Source organism: Prorops nasuta, unplaced genomic scaffold (genome assembly GCF_024137725.1).
Source record: "Prorops nasuta isolate Cenicafe-Biocafe unplaced genomic scaffold, Cenicafe_Pnas_1.2 PNAS00002, whole genome shotgun sequence".
Taxonomy (NCBI): domain Eukaryota; kingdom Metazoa; phylum Arthropoda; class Insecta; order Hymenoptera; family Bethylidae; genus Prorops; species Prorops nasuta.
The window spans coordinates 1,610,410-1,625,153 of record NW_027116799.1 but is presented as its reverse complement, the minus strand read 5'-3'; the positions used below and the strand labels follow the sequence as shown (position 1 = coordinate 1,625,153).

Genomic DNA, 14,744 nt, shown 5'->3' with positions numbered 1-14,744 from the left:
CTCTACGATGCTTCCTTTCTTCATCCCCGTACACTCCTCTTTTTAAGTATTTTTCTTCCTCTTCGTCTTATTCCTCGTGTTCTTGTTCCTCTTCCGTTCTTCGATACTTCCTTTCTTCATACTCCTACTCATCTTCTTCCACCCTTTGCTCCCCGTCTCACCCATCCTTCCCTTCTTCGTTCCCACACCTTATACACGAGAAAGCAAACTCCCCTCTAAAAGCGTAACTTTCCCTCGAAATAGATCAGATTTATTAATAACTTTCCATTAGACGCCATCCGTAAACGACTTGTAAAAATACTCATTTGTATCCTCGTGAAATTATAATTCATTTCGAGAGTCCTCGCTTTATTCCATTCAAACGGAAAGCGAAATTATCCAGAAATGGTCATGGCTGCTCTTGGATCAACGATATATGTATACACTAAACTGTATAAAAATCTTTTGGAATGACTAACTAAAAAATCAGAAGAAATACAATGATCTCGTTGAGAGATTTGAATAAGTATATAATTAGGATAATTGAGTGAAAAAATAGAAGGGAATGTCAATCAACGCCTACTCTGTTGACCGAAAACGAAAGGTAGAGAAGAAACCTTTGGACGTTCGCCAAGGATGCGGAAAGTCGTTGACTTTGTTGATGTAAAGTTGCATAAGAATGACGCTAGGATTGATTAAATTATTTTTAACGACGTATAGAAAGAATTGTGTAGTTTGGAAGGTGTATGAATAATTTTGTTATGGAGGCTCTTGGCTGTGCTTTGAGATTATCGATAAGGGATTATTTGTGAATGGCGAGAAGGTAGAAAAAAAATTAATCAACACCTACAGGCTGACGCTGACATAAGAGGAGAACGGCTTCTTGAATCCTTTGTGGAGAGTTTGCAATGGGATGGAGAAGGAAAGGATCGTAGGGAGTCGATGGCACCGATTATTCGAGCGAGGAGACACCAATGCTTGGGCCTGGGGAAGCCCCCACCAGGGGTACACGTGCACCAAGCGCGCCGCGCGCCGCTCGGCGTAGGCAGCGCCAGCGCCAGCTACGCACGCCTGCCTTCTTGCTTGGCTTGCTTGCTTTTCTCTCTCTCTCCCCGGCCGGCCGAAGTTCCTCGCTCGAACGACCTCAGTCAGTTTCGATAGAACCGCGCCGGTGTCCGCATCAGCTCCTAATACGCTTTGTACTTACTCTACTGCACCTAAATTCATCCTATTTACAACTGTTAATTTTTCTACCGACCATCCAATTCGCTTCTAATTCTTCATTTCTATATTTTCCATCTTATAACGCGTCGATATCATAATTGTTTCTATTGCCTTGTCGAAAGTTTTACGCGATCTTGTGGATTTTCACGAGAATGCTCGAATTTTCACGCTGATCGTGATTACTGGAGGTGAGTTAGATTTTTACTTTTATTCTTCTCATCGTGATATCCAGTATTTTTGCAGGAAACTAAGAGATTCTGAATATTTTACGTGTGCTCGATTATTTTGAGAATGTTCTCTCTCAGGTTACGCGTGGCTCGTTTGTTTTTATTACCGAAGCCGGGATTTCGCTAGTTTTTGTTCTTCATGCGTCAGCCGTGTTTATCAAGACTGTTCAGTTGTATTCGGTATCTACGAATTAGTATTGAGATCGACCCCCATTTTAGTACTGATTATATTTAATAATAATAGTTATTATTTTCCAGTGCTATTTTGGGCGACTGGTAGTCTTAGCTATTATCACAAGTTTTAATTGAGAAATTTACTCATAATATTTTTATCTTTAATTTTACAGCTATACATAAACGCAAGTTACTAGTTATCAAAAAAAAAATTGTGTGGGCATTGTTAGATAAGGCTGGTAATAATATAAATGGCACCTACACGGGTAACGATAAATTTGTAAGACAAGCAGAATAGGTTAAACAACAAAAACAGTTAATGTTTAATTAATATTAATTGTCTCCCGTGGATCTTACTTTTTGCAAGTTATTTTAATGTATAAAGTGATACTATATATTCTCTAGAATATATGTAACACGTTCTCACGTGCTCTTGCGAAACAACCAAATGATCGATGCACCTAGCCTAATAAATTGCGTTAATTACGCTCTTTTACGCTTACCTGCTTAACAATCAAACTAATCTTGTGCATCTAGTTAAGGCAAAAGGAAAAATTCAGCATGTAAATTACCTTGCTCAGCTTGATCCTATTCACACGGGAATTTTATTAAAAAGAAACAATTTGGAAAATATAAATATTTATAAGACGCTCTATCATACCTCACCATAGGAAACGTAAAATATTCATTTTTGGTAGATATTAGCAAAGGACGCTTACAGGGAAGAGTAGGTAATAGGAGAGGGATTTTATGCTTTTATTGTAGAAGGGGAAAGTGTGGGTACCTGACCCTTGAATATTACCTGGTGCTTCTTATCCCGTTCTAGCTGTAAATGCGAGCTTTCGAGACAATGAGTGGCAATTTGTTGTTCGTCAAAAATGGCGTACATTCTATCGGGCGTGTAATGAAACATTGAAGACGAAGAAAATCAGCCTGGGGCCACAAAGAACTCGCACTTACCGATAAATGTCTATTCCAACTGGAATATTCCATCTCCTGCATAGGCGTTAATGACACGCGTTGTGGCAGCATCCGAACCAACCTTTAACTCCGAATCATTGCCGCATCAGCAATTCTTACATCCAAATCTCAATGATTAATTATCTCCTCTTGCATCTCACTTTCCCGATTGCAACTCGATTTAATGCGAAATACCGTCGAGAGAGATTGATTTTCTTTTTCTTACCTACACACAAGTAAAACTCTTGTCGTCACAACCAGCTACCTGGTCTTACACCGCTATTGTTTTGGTACGTTCGGGTCACCAGCTTTTCATTTACCAGGAGAATTCGGTAGAGAGAAAGAGAGAGGGAAGGGAGATTCCCGCTCCTTTCTATATACCGCAAATTGTTTTTACGCTTAGTAAAAACCAAAGTCCGCAGGCTTAATGATCGCAACGCGATAAACATGCTGGACTTTCTCGCGCGAACCGCCATACTTTTTTTTTCTGTCCTCCCGACGACGCTGAGGCAAAGAGAGAAAGAGAGAGATAGAGGCGGCCTTCCAGCACACACTCGAATCCATAACTAATCAGTTTATGGAAGCTCGGAACTGCAAAACTGACTACCTTCAATAAGAAGAAACGGTATCCCTTCTGTCTTCAACACCTTTGTCGTTCCCAGGTATGCAGATTTGTACCCATATTCGTCTCTACGCCTGAAATACGTCGCGTGAATTTCTAGTTAATGCGATTAAACCATACCTGGCTTTCAATATTGACGATTCTTAAACAGTTGGGGCAAAAAAAGAAGGTGAAAAACAACCGTCACAAAATTCGGTCTGCGGAGAAATAAAAAAACTGCTTGATGAATTCCAGTTGAATCGGACGAATTTTCTTGAGTTTTTTTCAGAGTTAGTTTTGTTTGGGGCACTCGCGAGCGGAGGAGCTTATCTGGATTGTCGATGAACTCTTCGGGCAAAAAACCAGTTGAGCGGTGAATTTCTCGGAACGTCCTTGTTGCTGTTCACCGAGTTAATCCGTGTCCACGAAGAACGTTGTTGGAAGCGAGTTCTCGGTGTTTGGTGTAAATTTAGCAGTAAACGCCGTACTTATTAGAGCGATTAGAGACGAAAATGTATCGAGGAGTGTTGCTGGTATAGCAAACCTGAATTTCTTGCTCGATGACGTCATCGCGGAACAGTGCGAGTTGGCGGGTACGGTTTTGGAGGGTGAAAAAAGAAGAGGAAGAGAGAGAGAGAGAGAGAGAGAGAGAGAGAGAGAGAGATGAGACAATGGTCAACGAACTCTGTATAGCTCGACGCTTTCTTTCCTCCCATGCATGTGTCTATATATTTATATGCTTTTCTCATCTTAGTCTCGATCCTCCCCCCTTCCCTCCTTCCCCCTAATCCTACCACCTCCGATCGTCCTTGGCGCAACTCGCTCGAATTCGATGTCGCAGGTGCGCGGAAAAACCGCGCGCGGATTTGCACAAGTTGAGCACTCTTCCAACCAGTTCCCAGGAGAAACCGTAAGAAAACCATAGCTTGGGCTTTCCTCGAGCTGAAACACATGTGCCTTATCCGTAAAATCACGGTCATGCGCTTGTGGTATAATTCTAACGAGTCTCTTAAATACACTGCAAGAATCGCTCTAATTCTACGTAATTTTTTCTTTATCCCCCCCCCCCTCCCCCGTCGGAGCTCGCGTCATGCCGGTGGAGTAGATCGAAACCGCTGCTGAGGAAAACACCATGAGGCGAAGATGAGAGAAAACACTGGATGGATAATCGGGAGTAAAAAAAAGCGTCGGCGAGGCTCGCGATACAGCGTGGAGAATAAAAACGGAAGGAGCAGCAGCGAGTTGCATTAGCGAGCGGAAATGGCGGATCGGGCGTTGCTTCAGGCAGCTTTGAAAAATGTTGAAATGGAAACGGAACGCGGGACGTTATCCGAACAATCGACCGTGGTGTCCTTAGAGGAAAATCGTTGCCATAGATCCTGCATGTCGCTGTTAGCTCCAGCGCAGGGTGTCACTTGTTTCGCCAAGTGTTTTATGTGGCTGATCTTTGGTCCTATATATAGGTACATTAACCAGCAGCACGTATAGCGAGCATAATCAAATATTCCTGATTCTTATCCCCGGCCGAGAGTACTCGCTCGCTGTATTAACCGTATTATCGCTCTATTTAATCAATGCGTAACATTGCACCGTCCAACCGCGACTATTAACGCTCTTCCATCGACCACTCGGATTCGTTTCTTCCACTATCATGCTTTTAATTACCCGGGCAAATCTGCTCTGCCGCTGCCGCTGCAAAATTAAATCACCGAGCAGAATTTATCCGTACCGCGTGATACATTATAGAGCGGATCGCCCGTTTATTCTCGCGAGCCAAATTAAAACGTGCTCGAGCACCGAACCAAGTTAAATTAAAGACTTTAATTAAGCGCCAATTAGATTTGTAGGCTAGGTCGTGGTGGTATTTGGGATATAGGATGAGAAATGCTTTGAAGATTTTTTTAAATTGATCGGAGTTTGAATTTAAAGCTTTTTTTTATACAGTGGTCAAAGGTCAGGGGTGAATGATCGATTGGTATGTAGATCGAGTTTTGAGTGGGGAGTTTTTAAAGAAGAGAGAGTGAACGAGCCGACAACCTTCGAGGGGGTTGGAACGGACATCTGTTGGTAAAAAAACGTCCTGCAGGTTCCCACAAATAAACTAATCTAGATATATAGGAGAGGGGTTGGTCCGTTTTAGACTCCTCGCAATTACAAAATGGGGTGACCCATTGTTCCTACTTCCTATAATCTTACCAACTACTGTAAGATACATATGCTATACATGCGTGTGTAAAACTGCAGTATATTATTACAATGTTTTTAGCTTAACACTTTTACCTGGAGCCCCTGCTATTTCGTGGATCCAGTCTAAACACGCGTTCATGAATAACGCATTCCATTATTCGTGTTTACTTTTTTGCCCTTGAATACCTCGATTTCCTGAAATATTAAATGTATACAAAAGAGTTTTAAATTGCCTTATTCTGCTTTATTTATTTACCTTTTTTCTCGCTAATGCTGCAGAATATTATTGCTCGTACTTGAGTTTTTAGAAATGTAATAATAAAATTGCACCTATCGCACAGAGATGAATCAGGAAGGATGAGGAACGTTGGTTAATTAAAGTTAATTAATCAAAACTGTAGCTCGGTATTTTTAATGAGATTTTGAATGTTGCGAATGATCACGTTAGATTTAGCAATAGAGTTGCTTCTCGTTACTTTTAATTGACGTATCACTCCAATCTCCCATTTAAAAATTTTATCAGTTTTATCTCGACTTTCCAACGTACTCGAGCTCTAGCTGCTACCATACGAACTCATTCGCTCGCTTACGCAACACAATAGATTCTTCAGGAGCATTTGGGCTCCGGTGAAAGGCGGGCGGTCCACGTTCGATGATCGATCGTCGTATTTACCATCTCGAAGGGAACAAGAAAACCTTTCACTTTCGTTCGATACGAAAAGAATTTTGGTGCTGAAAAAGAATTTTCTAGCTTTCTGAAAATGCAAGGAATTCGCACGGTTTCCCAATAGTGTGTCAGGGTGCACATTACGATTTCGCTTTCTACGGTCCTCTCCATGCACTCTGAAGAAGGACTACTTGGAAAAATAATAATAATCATATTATAAACGGGACGCAATCCCTGTATTTAAGAAATTCCTTGTAATTATTCGAAAGTTCTAGGAAAATAATTTCTAGCTCGGGAGAAGTTATCGGAAGAATAATGATGGTATCAATGCAGATGTGGATGATCGAGTATATGGTGGAGGGGGGGGGGGGGGGGGGAGAGAACGGTGTTTGGTCGATGCGAAAGACACGCGTGCGACCGAATGCCCTGGACGTTCCGTTAATCGCCAGGCGGAATTCAATGGCGGAACGCACAAAGTTCCATCAGCTTCTGGTCAGGACCTGAATATTTGCCGTTTCAACACGTGGCTAAATGCGGCACCTGCGCCTGCTGCTGGGCTCACCTAGCCATTACGCCATTACTTTCGCGATCTCCTGGAAACGCCCGGATAAACAGACGGCAAACAGGTTCCTCCTCGATGGCAAATGCGCTCGGGCGTTTAACAACCGACGGCTAATCAATAAACATCGCCACCGCGATATGATTAAAACTCGGTCATCCAATTCAATATAGCGTATCGTTCGCTGCAGATCTATCTGTACAACCACTCTTATATATAGTTATATAAGAGAGTGAATTGGAAAAATCTAAACCTCTCTTCGGGCTGTCCTACGAGAGCTAGAAAATAATATTTATATTCTTGGAGGATAATCGGTGATTAATTGTTGAGTAACGAAAGGTAGCGTCGTGGATATAAATGCATTAGTGCAAAAGTGGGCAGACAGGAAAGCTGCAGGCTCTCGAGTATTTCTAGTTAACGGTACGAGATCATAGGTGATGGGGAGATGCATTACAGTTACTCCGCTTACTTTATTCAGCGTTACTAAACGCACCAAGAGCGGTCTTTCAGCGTTTATGGACAACTGCCACATTGCTTTCTCGTTTCTAAAACGTCATCGCCCGTAAAATCTGGGTGATCGCGTTTAAATCGTAGTTAGGGGATCTCGGTTAAGGCGCGAATAGAGAAGCTTTTGGAAAATCAGTGCTCGGGAAAGCGGGGAAATTGTTGCACAAATGGGAGTATTTTTTTTGCGGAGGATTCCTCTGCTGATTGGAAAGCTCGGAAGTGATTAGGAGGGGGGGGGGGGGGAGTGACGGGTGGAAATCTAAATATAGTGGTCTGTAAAAAAGTGTGAGGAGCGACGCGAGCCGGGGATTCCAGGGGGAGGAACGGAAATAGTGTCGGGGAAGAGGGATCGAATTAAGCGAGGACTTCCTGCGTCTGGGACGCGACGAGCGTCCCGGTGCTTCTATTTCTGGATGATGTTGCGAGACAGCTTCTTCCCCCGGGGGAAACGGAGGGAAAGCCTCATGAATGAAAAGCCTTCGAAAGGCCTCTTCCCTTCCTCTCTCTTTCTCTCGATTCCTCTTCAGCCACCTTGAGTTTCGACGACGACGACGACGCCACCGCCGCCGCTACGCCTCGGCGATCCTGCGTGTGTGGGTGCATTGCTCGGTAATTTGATATTTAATCGTTAACTTCTTCCCCAGCATCATCCTCCATTTTCTCCCATAACTATTCTTAACGGCCGATCTCTTCTCGATAAAATCTCAAAGTTCCGTATTTTTCCAGCGACCTCTCAGAGTCCTATCCAATCAGAAGGCTCCTCCGCTCGCTGCCTGGAAGATAATACGGTTTATTCATAACGAATTTTTGCAGCTCACGATACTCTTGGCTGTTTTCGAACAATCTTCCAGGACTATTGTAATATCTGTAATCGCCGCGCGCGCTTTCTAGAGGGGAAAAACTAGCTCGCTCGTAATTGTGTAGAAAGCGATATTAAAAATAATAAATATCCAGCGAAAAAAAAAGTACGGAATAGTTCATCGAGCGTGCGAGAGTTTACGATTACAATCTTTTGCCCGTTCGTTTAATTCCAACCGCCTGAATCCGAATAGCTAGAATTTTTTCTCGCCTCTTCCAACTGTTTACTGTTTTTATCGTCTTCTCGTCGACGTTATGTAAATCCAAGAGACGAGTTTCATCCGTGTATGCGGACTTTTCGAGCAAACTTCCAGAAATATGGGAGCTGCTCACAGCTATGAGGTGTGTGTACGGCTAGAAACAAAGGGTTTATTATTGTCTGCTTGGTGGTTCGCGGAATAGAAGGGGAGGGTATTCAAAATAAGGGAACACGAGTGTAATAGAGAGGAAAAAAGAAGCGGTTTCGAGTGGAAATTTATGGATAAGCGTGAACTTGGAGGTGAACTGGTACACGGTAGCACACAGAGCGCAGGTACATATACGCGTATAAGGCTTCGGGAGAGAGAATTTTTTCCTCGCAAATTTGTCGAGTTTGTTGTTATTTGGAATTATCTTGAGGAGAGAAGAAGGGGGAATATGTGTGGGTGTTGGTTGGGAAGTGGATGGCGGAGGAGGAGGAGGTTCTGGGCTCAACATCGAAGGCCGCTACGGTACGCGATTAGCTTGGGGGAAGCAGAAGGAAGTGGTGCATGCAGCCGGTGCTCGCTCGATCGTACAGTCGAATCCATTAATGGTCTCCTTCGAGAATTTTCTCATACATCCTCGATTTATTAATGTCACCCAGCGGCTTGCGAAACCACAACAAACGGAAATGTGTCGGAGGGGAACGAAACACAAGGAGAAGCAGAACCATACCACCGTCTTACCCTTTCTTATCAAGGTGTACCAACAAAGAACAAATCTTTGTTCGTCGATCTTTGGAAGAGGATAAATTTGTATCGCATCATCGATGAGCTTGATCGGTAATTTGAATTAATTTTGGTCGACGGTTGATCAAAGCGTTGTTAAATCAGGATTAGTCGACTGGGAGCTGGAATTCAGCATCCAATAATGGATCAGACTGTACTGAGTCGAGGAGGAGAGTTGGCCGTGGGCAAGGATCGCGCTGCTGGACGAAGGGGTTTTGCGCGGGGTGAGGAGGGGGAGGTGGGGGGGGGGGGGGGTATAGAGTCGAACAGGCGAACGCCTCCTGCAGGTCCGATATGGCCGCCCGACGTAACCCGAGGCCACTGGCACACGCACTCACCACACCGGCTGTGTCGTAAAAGCGTAAACGTGGTAGTGATAAAGGTTGGCGTAAGTAGGAGAACTCCCGGTTCCTCCTTGGCGCTGCGCATGGATCCAAGAAACGCGCTTGCTAAACTCACCTACTGCGATTCTACGATCTAACCTTAACAGACACCTCCTACCTTTCCCTTTTTCTTACTTTAATTCCTTTCGCAGTAACAATTTTTCTCGGCGGATAATCTGCAGAAATTCCTCCTCCTTCAAAGAGATTTAATTTCGTTAGGTTTTTATTCATCAAGATTCCTCGTGAGCGAGCTCTGCTATCTTGACCGGGACTATACCGGAAGTATAAGCCTCTTCGCAGATGAAATTTATCCGCGCGCAGACTTTGCTGGATTCCTCCACCTACTTCTTTGCACTACCTGTACGGGAAGTATGGTCTAGGAAAGATTCTCTCTCCTTGGATCTTTGCGTTTCTTCCCTTCGTCCCGTGAGCGCGCAGGAAATACTGGCAATCTTCTCTTCGTTCACGGAAATCATTTTCCCGAAGACGAGAATGCCGCTTAATCGCCTACTTCTTCCTGCGGAAATTATTCCCCGGAATAGAAGCGATGATGCCAATAAGCCTTTGCTCCAAGCGAGATCGAACGCTGCTTGTCGTCTATCATTCCCAGAAATTTCTTTAGGAAATTGTGCCGTTTTCCTCGAGAAACGAGAACGTTCCTTTCAAGCCTACTTTGCTTTGCCTTGCCTTGCCTTGCCTTGCCTTGCTTTATGTCATGCGGCCTAGAATGGACGATTTGTGGGATAAGTTTATTTTGTAACCGGAATTATAGCTTTTTTTTTGTTTATGTGGAATTTTAATTTTAAAAGCGTGTAGATAATATTGTGGACTGATATTAATTTTGAATATTGACATTTTGAATTTTCAGGACATCAGGATGCGCTTGTTCAAGCGTAGCTCGAGCGACACGTGTCCGCAGCTGGTTTCAGCGACGCCAATCTGCCAGGACAGCAGCGTCGCGCTCATTTCCGACGCCGATAATAGCTTCGAAAAAAATGAGAAACCGGGCGAACCATCGGACAAGCCTGGCAAAGTCGAGGATGCGAAATTCGTCGCTACGCATTCCTCATTTCCTACCAGAAAAGGTAAACAAAGATAAATAAATATATTGAACAAAAAAAAGAACAAAGGAATAAAAGCTGGAGAAATTAAAATTAATCGTGATACGCGCAGGTAAAGAATTTATGTTTAAGACAATGACGTGAAAAGCGATAAAACTAGCAAACTGTTTAAAATTATGGTTAATAACGAAAGAAACAATTTTCAGAGATTTCCACCTGGGGTAGAAAAGTAGGAAGGAGATGGGATCAGTTGAAGAGGTCCGATAGCTCCGAGATCCTTTCAGTTTCAAGCCGAAGACGGCGATGGAGTCCAAACAGGACAAGCACGGAAGCCGAAGAGAGGGATCATGTAATTTATCAATTTTCTAACAGATTTTCACATTTGATGGGTGTAATTATTTTCTTTACCTAAAGATATTTTTACTTTCAGAGCTCGAAAACTTTGTCGCCGGAATTCGCAAAACCAAAGCGAATATCGCGAAATTTCTCACTTCGAAATTTATTCCGGAGCAGCGAGCGTAATAATAGTTTTCTAAGCGGTGAGATTTCATCGAAAAACGTGACGATCCAGGAAGAAGACGATGCGACGTGCATTGGCCATTTTCCAATGGACAAAGCACTGAGCGAGGGCTGCATACAGAAAACGTTTTGCGCGAACGTCAAAAATCTTGATAATCGCGGTGCTTTCCTTCACGAGAAGCAGCGACAATTGAGTCAAAGCATTCAGGACCTCGAGGAGAAGACCAGAGTGCTAGATTACATTTTAACCAATCAGGAAATCGTAAAGACCGATAAGGGAACTGCTTTCATCCAGGAGACTCTGCAAAAAGTTAGCACGGGTCCTGAAAATCCCGGATCCTCCATCGATATCAATAAGAACGAAGTTTCCACGGTTAAAGAGGCCAATGTCTGCAGCGCGAAGCGAAATCTCTTCGATTCTAGGCCGAGCAGCAGCGACAGTGACAAGTAAGCCCTATAAATTTCAGTGACATTAATTTGAATTCACTTGAACTCTTCAATAATTCATGAATATTTTTTTTTATTTTAGCGTCGAGAGAGGGAAACGAGCTAATGCAACGGGATTGGAGGAATTGATGAGCAATTTAAGGTTGGGTTGCGATGAGAGTGGCTACGACTCGGACAGTACCCGAGCAGGAGCCGATTCTCCAGATTCAGGAAAGTCTGTACGAGGAACGCGAAAACCTCGAAGTTTATCCTTAACTTCGGACGATTATCAGGGCATTGATTTGTCAAGAACGAGTGGTGCCTCGACGAAAAATCAGCCAGAGTCGGACCAAACTTTAGTCGCTGAGAGTCTCGACGAGACTATTAAAGCGAAAAGCTTTATGAACGATTCCGTTGCAACCGATACCACGACTGTGATTTGCGACGATGGCTCGGACACTGACAGCTGCACCGAGGACCATTTCAACGATGAAGATATGCCGTTCCAGCCCTACGACAATTCTCTAGAAAAGCTAAGCTTTTATTCCGATGTAGCGAGAGGAATTTCCGACTTTTCGCAAATCACTTACAATCATAGTAGCAATCTTTCCAATCTTTCGGATTTGAAAAATCCTTTTACAGATTCTGATTCCAATTCAAAGTCCTTCGTTCCAAAGTTTCCCGTGTTAAAAACGCCGAAGAAAGAATTATCCAAGAGATTTAACAAAGCTCTCGTAGAGCCTGGTCGTTCTAAAAATAACAAAAAAACGAACATGTCGGTACTGAATCTCTTGGAGAACGCTGCTTCGCCTTGCAAAGACAGTCCACCGGCGACAAAGATTTGTCAAAATTTGTTCACCAGTCCTACTCAATATTACAGTCCTAAGAGACCGAGATCCAAAATGGAGTCTGAGAGTGTTGATCGTGAAAATTTGAAAAAAGTACCAGTAACTGACACTCTTACTTGCCCTAAATCTCATTCTGCTTCGAAGCCGCTTATCAGGCGAGAGCTGAAGACCATGAAACTCTTTGTGGACAAAGCATCGACCTTGGGAATTTCCTTAGAGAGGAGAGAAGCGGCAAGACCATTTTACGTAATATCCAAGATGGACGCAAACGGAGAAGCAGCAAAGTCCAATCAGTTCCGTATCGGGGATGAAATTGTGAGGGTTTGTGGGAGAAGGCTGAGAGGAATGTCCGCTAGTGAAGCGAGAGTTGCTTTGAGAAATTGCGTTGGAACTATAGAGTTGCAAATTGCACGAGAGCCAGCATTTTCTTTCGGCAGTGAGATCGGTGACACTTGGGGAGATACATTGGTTCGAACACAAAGTGATTCTGTTGTGTGGAAAGCTAAAGAGAGCAATCCAGTAGCATCGTGTAACGAGAAAAATTTCACAGCCTCCAAAGCTGCACCAATTATGTCAAGAAATCCAAAAACAGCCTCGACAAATTCTATAAACCGTTTGAATAGCGATGAGAACAGATTCAAAATAGCATCAACACTTCAGAGGAGTTCAAGAACAGCCTCGACAAATTCGATAAACCGTATGGATAGCGGTGAAAACAGACTCAAGATAGCAGCAGCCCTTCAGAGGAATTCAAGAACAGCCTCGACAAATTCGATAAATTGTATAGATACGCATGAGATTAAATCCAAAGCAGCACCAGTCTTCCAGAGGAATACAAGAACAGTGTCAGCCAACTCGATAAATTGCATGGAAAGCAGTGAGTTGGAATATAAAATGGAGCCAATTTTGTTGAGGAGACTCGAAAACGCTTCGACTAATTCTATTAATCAAGTGGACAGCAATGATCTGGGGAAATCAAAATCATCGGAGAGGATAACAGGGATGAAAAAGTTTCAGGTGAAGAAAAGGTCGTCGTCGATTCCTGTTAGTTCAAGAAGAGCGACCAGTCTCTCAATGGATTTGCTGACTGTGACCTTCGAGAAGGGACATCTGCAAAAATTGGGCTTCACCATCGTTGGTGGCTCCGATAGTAGCAAAGGAAGCATGGGCATTTTTGTAAAGAACATCATATCTGGTGGACAGGCGGCTGAAGATGGAACTCTCAGAGTCGGGGATGAAATATTGGCTGTCAATGGTCTATCAATGAATGGGGTGACTCATGCCAAAGCTCTTCAAATGTTCAAGACTGCCAAAGCTGGCAAGATGATTCTCCACGTTGGCAGAAGGGATCCAACGCATAAACGGTTGTGCTATTAGCAATAATATCGCGTTTTCTAATCCTAGGTTAGTTTTCTTGCTTTGCTTTAATAACATTTTTTCATCTTATATTCTTGTACTAATTAATTTCACGCATAAATATTTGAGAGACACCTTAGATCAACTAATTTAAACTTAGTTGCTTTAGTTTTATTTACGTGTAATGTTAACTTTTCTTTATATTTACAGCAGCATTGTTCAATCAAAGTCCTACGACTGCTTGGATCAACTGACGGAAACCCGAGATGAATAAGGATTTTTATACTTTTGACATTAATTTCATTAGTCATCCTTTAAGAATGGAAATTTAGAAATTCTCTATCGTCTTTTAAGCGTGTTAATACTTAGTTTTGGTTTCTTTTGTATGGTAACCTTATCATTTTTGAAATTGATGGTCGTCGAATTATCTTTTTTCTACTAAAACGCAATAACCGATCTTTGTGAAGCATCATTTGCGAATATGAAAAATTTTACTATTCGATGACCATTGATTTATTGTATATTGCATTAGTTCGCCTTAATAATATATTGCTGAAGTATTTGTGATAATCGTTAACTAATTTTATTGAAGATCGAGCTTGTGCAGAAATAAAAATTGAAATGTTTAGAGTTATTTACTGGGTTAACGTTGAAATTGCATGAGTTTTTGTACATATTTACAATCCGTTTATCGTTTTGATTTATATAAATTAAAAGTGTGAACGCGCGTTTTATTTATTGTAAATACGAAAACTCTGATGATTTCAGTTTTTATTTTTAAGATGTCGAAATAAATTTTAAATCTTTCGTATAACTGTACTAACGTCATCTTAGTCATATCCTGTTAGCTCTAATTTGCTAACAATCTGGATAATGGCTAATCAGTGTAAATGTAGCTCACATTTAATTTATGTTTTTAACTAAAACATATAAAATGTAAATGTGACTACGAATCTTAAAATTTGGAAATTTGTTATTTATATATTTCTTGACGATTACGAATTCATTTTTAAATAATTAAAGTGAGGTTTATGTTGATTGGTTTTATGTGCTACCGAGAGACTGACATTATGGATGTCTACCTGAAAAAATGCTGTGATATCAATTGTAGTCACAATAGTTTGTACTCTACAAAACATGTTTAATAATAAATGTGGTTTTGTTAATAATATTTTGCTTGGTTGTTGTATTTCTCCGCAGCAGTGCAATATGTTTTATTTACATAGACCAATTTTTGTAC

General features: G+C 42.2%; 1 protein-coding gene across 2 annotated transcripts; it reads left to right on the top strand.

Annotated features, from left to right (window-relative positions):
- The first annotated feature begins 1,151 nt into the window (after positions 1–1,151).
- Positions 1,152–14,650, top strand: LOC136774997 (uncharacterized). 2 transcript variants are annotated; one of them, XM_066729474.1, is made up of 6 exons: positions 1,152–1,391; positions 10,163–10,379; positions 10,562–10,704; positions 10,786–11,321; positions 11,404–13,552; positions 13,715–14,650. In XM_066729474.1, exons 2-5 carry the CDS (start codon positions 10,172–10,174, stop codon positions 13,523–13,525), a joined length of 3,009 nt encoding a protein of 1,002 aa, XP_066585571.1. In that variant the 5' UTR covers positions 1,152–1,391; positions 10,163–10,171; the 3' UTR covers positions 13,526–13,552; positions 13,715–14,650. The 2 variants fall into 2 exon arrangements, with proteins under 2 accessions (XP_066585571.1, XP_066585577.1); XM_066729480.1 differs by lacking the exon at positions 1,152–1,391 and adding an exon at positions 3,218–3,226.
- Positions 14,651–14,744: the final 94 nt, after the last annotated feature.

Bases quoted from the DNA above. Each gene is read 5' to 3' on its own strand.
- LOC136774997 (XM_066729474.1), top strand. From the start codon at position 10,172: ATGCGCTTGTTCAAGCGTAGCTCGAGCGACACGTGTCCGCAGCTGGTT. The intron at 10,705-10,785 runs GTAATTTATCAA...TTTTACTTTCAG, and splicing joins AAGCCGAAGAGAGGGATCAT to AGCTCGAAAACTTTGTCGCC. The intron at 11,322-11,403 runs GTAAGCCCTATA...TTTTTATTTTAG, and splicing joins AGCAGCAGCGACAGTGACAA to CGTCGAGAGAGGGAAACGAG.